Source organism: Elephantulus edwardii, unplaced genomic scaffold (genome assembly GCF_000299155.1).
Source record: "Elephantulus edwardii isolate Elephantulus edwardi_28Jun2011 unplaced genomic scaffold, EleEdw1.0 scaffold00360, whole genome shotgun sequence".
Lineage (NCBI taxonomy): Eukaryota > Metazoa > Chordata > Mammalia > Macroscelidea > Macroscelididae > Elephantulus > Elephantulus edwardii.
In genome coordinates this window covers 95754-101248 of record NW_006400110.1, presented here as the reverse complement: position 1 = coordinate 101248, position 5495 = coordinate 95754, and the positions used below count along the sequence as shown (strand labels likewise).

The 5495-nt window shown below is 38.3% G+C and overlaps 1 protein-coding gene across 1 annotated transcript; it reads left to right on the top strand.

The window, feature by feature from the left end:
• Positions 1 to 2231: 2231 nt before the first annotated feature.
• LOC102850297 (glycoprotein hormones alpha chain-like) lies at positions 2232 to 5232 on the top strand. The gene is made up of 3 exons (XM_006902035.1): positions 2232 to 2331; positions 3343 to 3527; positions 5155 to 5232. The coding sequence occupies exons 1-3, from the start codon at positions 2232 to 2234 to the stop codon at positions 5230 to 5232; spliced, it is 363 nt and encodes a 120-aa protein (XP_006902097.1).
• The last annotated feature ends 263 nt before the right edge of the window (positions 5233 to 5495 follow it).

Below are 5495 nucleotides of genomic sequence, written 5' to 3'. Positions count from 1 at the left end.
TTTAAATCTGCATTGGCTTAAATTGTTTTTCTAAGTTCCTCTTGGCTTTTGCTTGTATAAGTCTATAATTCTTTGGGTATTTCTTTCACTCATTTTCAATCATTATTCTTTTGAGTTCTGTTTTAGAGTTCCATCAGACTTTCTAGCTTCAGAAAATCCACTGATTCTGTGTTTTGGTAACTTTCATGGGGTGAAATCTTGTTTTGGCTTTGTGTAGACTGTGATGTAGTCTGTTTCTTCCCTGTGTAGACTGTAATATAGTCTGTTTCTTCTTTGTCATTACTGTGATGGGGTTTTTTGTTTATTTAACCTTTCACATGGTGTCTAACAGGTCCTTGGTCTGTGTACCTTGGGTGGGGAGATCACTGCTTCAAAAGAGGGAGATGTAGCTCACCCTGTCCAAATTTCTCTCAGGTTCCTGGGCTCACAGAATATAGCATCTAGGAAGTAGAAATATGGGATGTAGGTTCTGCAAAGTGCAAGGCAGAGTTGAAGATGATGGGGAGGTTTCCATACTGCAGGCAGCCGGGGGTGGGTGGGTGACTGGGCTGGGTCAGAAGTGATTTTGCACAGAGTCCTGGCCAGGTTCACCTATTAAAGGTGTCCTGAAGGAGCCTGAGGGGATAGGGAGGTTCTCAGAATGAAGGCAGATTGAAGGCAGGACTGGGCTGTGTCAGAAGCTGAGGGCGGGACTGGACTGGGTCAAAAGTGTTCTCGCACAGAGCACAGATCAAGTTTACTTGTTAAGTGTCCTCAAGGAGCAGGAGGTGATCAAGGAACAGGAGGTGACTGGTGAGATTCCAAGACTGCAGGTAAGCTGACAGCAGGATGAGGCTCCATTTTTGTTACTGTCAAAGATATGATTTTAGAATATATTTATTCCTGGGTGGTATAAACAATTAATGTGTTGGGAATCTAGCAGAAAGGCTGAGAGAGTTTAAATTCACTCAAAGGAACCTTGAAAGATAGGCTTGGTGATATGCCTCAAAATATTAAAAAAACCCCCAAAACAACACCAAACAAAAATCCCTAAACAAATTACCATTAATTGCAACTCATAGTGATCTTATAGGACAGAGTAGATCTGTTAGATACAAAAAAGAGTTGAAAGCAAAAGAGAGAAAGAAGCTGGTCCCTAGAAACAAACAGGCCTTTATTGCATGGTCTGAGAGGGACACCAAGTGACCACTGGAGTAGCAAAAAAGGCCAGAGGGCAGATAAGGACAGTTCCCTTTTTTTTGCAAAGACAACTTTTATTTTAGTTCATACACATTGTTCCTTTTTATGGGGACTTTTAGGGAAGACTAAGGAAGAAGGTATTTTGCTCTTAATTTGGAACAGGGGTCCTGTTAAATAACTTGAGTATGGGCTCTTGTGATCAGCCCCAGAGCCTTATCAGGATCTATATCCTCTTGTCTGGTCACTTTAGACATTATGAGGTTTCTTCAAGGAGTGATCAGGCCTGGGGGCAACTGTGACTTTCTTCCTCTAAGAACTACATCATCTGGTTTCTGAGGCTGTGAACTTTAAACAGGAGCAGAATGCCTAGCATATCTTTCCTCCATAATTCCAACCCTGACCTTTCAGTAAGTATTCCAACACTTAACCCATTTTGCCAACAGGACTCCTTCCAAAAGGGCTTATACCCTTGAAAACCTTGTGAAGCACAATTCTACTCTGCCACATATGGAGTCATCACCTTAAGTCTGAGTTAATGATGTTGCGCATTGTGGACTATTGTTGATAGGTGTCATTTAGGCAGTTCTGACTTACAGAGACCCTATATACAACAAAATGCAGCTTTGCTTGATCCTGCACCATCCTCACAATCTCTTCTACACTTTACTTGTGTTCTAGACACTGTATGTGCCAATCCATTCATCTCTTCTCTTTCACTGACCCTTTGCTTTTCTATAAATGATGGTCTTTTCTAAGGACTTCCTGATATTATGCCTAAAGTGTATGAGACAAAATCTCACTATCTTTTTCTCTAACGGGCACCGTGGCTGCTATACTTCCTTCAAGATAGATTAGCTTGGGTTGGTTTATTTTTTTTTTACAGTCTATGGTATGTTTAATATTCTTTGACAACACCACAGCTTGAAGCGTCAAATAGTGATCATTGTTATTAGTAGTAATGCTAAAGCATTACTGGTTGTTGTTATGACAGGCAAGTCAATTATAGATTAACAATCTTTTCTCCTACTCCCTTTCTGTTCTGCAGGAGAGCCATGGATTATTACAGAAAACATGCAGCTGTCATTGTGGCCACACTATTCGTGTTTCTGCATGTCCTCAGTTCTTTCCCTGGTGGAGTATTTGCAAAGCGAGGTGCTTGATAAATCTTGGTTTGTTAGAAAAAGAATAACATACCTTTTTAGAGCTACATAGAAACCTTCATTCTGTACATTTATATTCTTTTTTAATAAGTCTTTGCTTGCTGGATACATTTGTGACCATAAAATTAAGTTAAATTCAGAAAACACACAGTCAATGATGTCTCACATGTCCATTTAAATATCAGCTTATACATTTCCATTTGAAATAGAGTTCATATTATGCTTTGTCTCAGTTTTTGAAGCAGATACTGCTTCCTATTAGGCTGTTTTATTTAAAACTTTTTTTTGCATTCTTCCTAGAAGATTTGAGAAGATTTTAATACTTTATTTTAAGATGAATTTTCATATCACTTAAGAAGTGAGAAAAATACAACTATTTTATACAATTAATTTGTTTGCTGCATTGCTTGTAAAAATATCTTGTATAGTAGCTAGTATAATTCCATCTGCTATAAAATTATGAACCACTATTGGTTAGGGTTTTTCTCTACCTAAATGGTAATATTGTAATCTCAAATCCCAAGTGCACTTTCTAGATCGAATACTAGGCTTTTTGTATACACTGAGCATTTTTAACTCTGAGGTAGTTTCCTCTGTCAATATTTGGAATTTCTATGAGGAAAACCAACAACACAAACCAAGAAGGAGAATATTTTGCCTCTGGGCAAAATTATCTTCTCAGTTGAGCCTTATGTTTTTATCTGTCAAGTTTGTGTTTCTTATTGGTATACTATTAGCGTTGGAAGAGGATTCATGATGAAGAGTGAGAAACTTGTACAACTGTGATTTTCCATGCATGTCTACAAGCATTGCTTTCCTATGTAAATAACTGAAATCAGTACACATAAATATAATGTAGAAAGATCAAATTCATAGCAAATCAAGAATTTCATTTCAACAGGAAATAAAAAGACCCTTTGTTATCCTATACATAAGGAAATATTCAGGGTTTCTTATTTTAACCTTCTTTAACTTAATTTACTCTTTGCCTTTTAAATGATAGATTGCCCAGAATGCAAGTTGAAAGAAAACAAATACTTTTCCAAGTTTGGCATCCCAATATATCAGTGCATGGGCTGCTGCTTCTCCAAAGCATACCCGACTCCAGTGAGATCCAAGCAGACAATGATAGTACCAAAGAACATCACCTCAGAGGCCACGTGCTGTGTGGCCAAGGCATTTACAAAGGTGAGATCAAAAATGATCCCAGAAACGTTTAAACAGTCTAACCAGAAACATGCCCACAGAGTGCATCCAAGAGTTTCAAAGCTGTAGGTGACTCATCCTTTGATAGGTATTTATCAAATACCTATATAGTGAAGGCCTACATTTGTTCCTTTTAATTCATAGAGTCAGTAGTCTTGTGGGTATAGTTGCATTTATATAGAATGAAGAGAATGGGATGGAGGTGAAGACACAATGTAAATCTATGCTTTTAGAGTGAAACAGCACTTAGAAAGTAGAATATGTAAGTATAGTGAGCAGTTGCTCAGCTCGTCTGGCTGCATATAGATTTTTTAAAGTATATTTGCATATATGTATTTAATTATTGTTGTTGATTGCTGTTGAGTTGAGCATGACTCATACATAGTGACCTTATGAACAAAAGACCTTTCTATAATTGTTGTCAATTGTCAAAGTTCATAGAGTTTCCAGAGGCATGCTGTTTAGGAAGGCATGTGTTTTGAGGCCATCAGCTGCTCCATGGGAGAAGGATGGGCAATCTCTACCCATGTGATTAACTACCTCTGAAAACCTGCTGGAGGGTCAAGTATGGGTTGGTTCCAACTTAAGAGCACACAATAACAACAACATAACAAGAGAACAAACAGGTCTGTCCTAGATAAGGCGAAACCAGATCACTCCTTGGCAGCAAGGGTTTTGAAGCTCTGTCTCACATACTTTAAGCATGTTTTCAGGAAGAACCAGTCCTTGGAGGAGGGCATCATGCTTAGAAGAGTGGAGGGTCAGCACAGGAGAGGAAGATCCTGGATGAGACAGATTTACACTATAAATGTAGCAATGGGGTCAGATGTGTCTGAGACGGTTTGGTTAGCTCTGGATAGGGCAGGGTTCTGAGCCTTTGTTTATAGAGTCACTGTGAATCTTAAGTCAACTCGACAGCACATAACACCAATACAGGGAGCAAGAAGCTGGAAGGGAAGTGTTGATGTATACATTTATCTTTTACGAGCATTGCTTTATATAGTTACCTGACGTAGGGTAGATTGATATTATTGGTTGGAATAACTTGGTTTCAACCCAATCTGGGACTGTATTTTGCATTCTTTTTTTTTTATTTGCTGGTCGAAAGTTGTTTTCTGTTTGTTTGGGGTTTTTTTCCCCCCATCAGATTTGGACAATTGGCAACCTTTAGTCAGTTAATTACTTTTTATATTCCCTCTCCTCTGGTCCTCTTGTTAATCTGTTAGGGTCACTCTGAGACTCCTGTTTGGCTCTGGTTGTTGGTGCATATATTTGAATGTTAGTCATATTAACAAGTCTTCCCTGTATATGTCTGGATATTATCTTGTCACTCCTAACATTGTATTTCAGGATGCATCTAAGGGTGGTCTGTTTTTTTAAATGGAATATGTATGTATAAAATCTTTGGTGGCCTAGTGGCAAGGAGTGTTGCTGCAATCCCAAAAGCAAATGGTTTGAGGCCACCAGCTGCCATGAAGGAAAAGGATAAGCAATCTCCTTCTGTGTAATTAACTGCCTCTGAAAACCCATTGGAGGTCAGCTATGGGTTGGTTCCAACTCTACAGTACACAACAACAACAAATATATCTATTCCTTTCTTTCTCTTTAGGTCACAGTAACGGGAAAGACCAAAGTGAACAACCATACAGAGTGCCACTGCAGTGCCTGTAGTTATCTTAATTTTTAAATATTTTACTGAGCTGTGTTGATTACTGCTGATTTTCTGGAATAGAAGATTAAATTGTTCAGTCCTTATGGCCTTAAGAAATAAATTCCTCTTTTTCTGTACCATTTCCTTTGACATGCATCAAGGATATACTGCAGCCTTATTGCCTTTCCATTTATCCTACTGTATCATCAGTACTTAGCTCTTTTTATCTAGAAAGAAATATAGCACTTAGCATGACCATAAAAAGCTGTTTCCCTGGAAATAAAGTCTTTTAAATCATT

Bases quoted from the DNA above. Each gene is read 5' to 3' on its own strand.
- LOC102850297 (XM_006902035.1), top strand. From the start codon at position 2,232: ATGGATTATTACAGAAAACATGCAGCTGTCATTGTGGCCACACTATTC. The intron at 2,332-3,342 runs GTGCTTGATAAA...TTTAAATGATAG, and splicing joins TGGAGTATTTGCAAAGCGAG to ATTGCCCAGAATGCAAGTTG. The intron at 3,528-5,154 runs GTGAGATCAAAA...CTTTCTCTTTAG, and splicing joins TGGCCAAGGCATTTACAAAG to GTCACAGTAACGGGAAAGAC.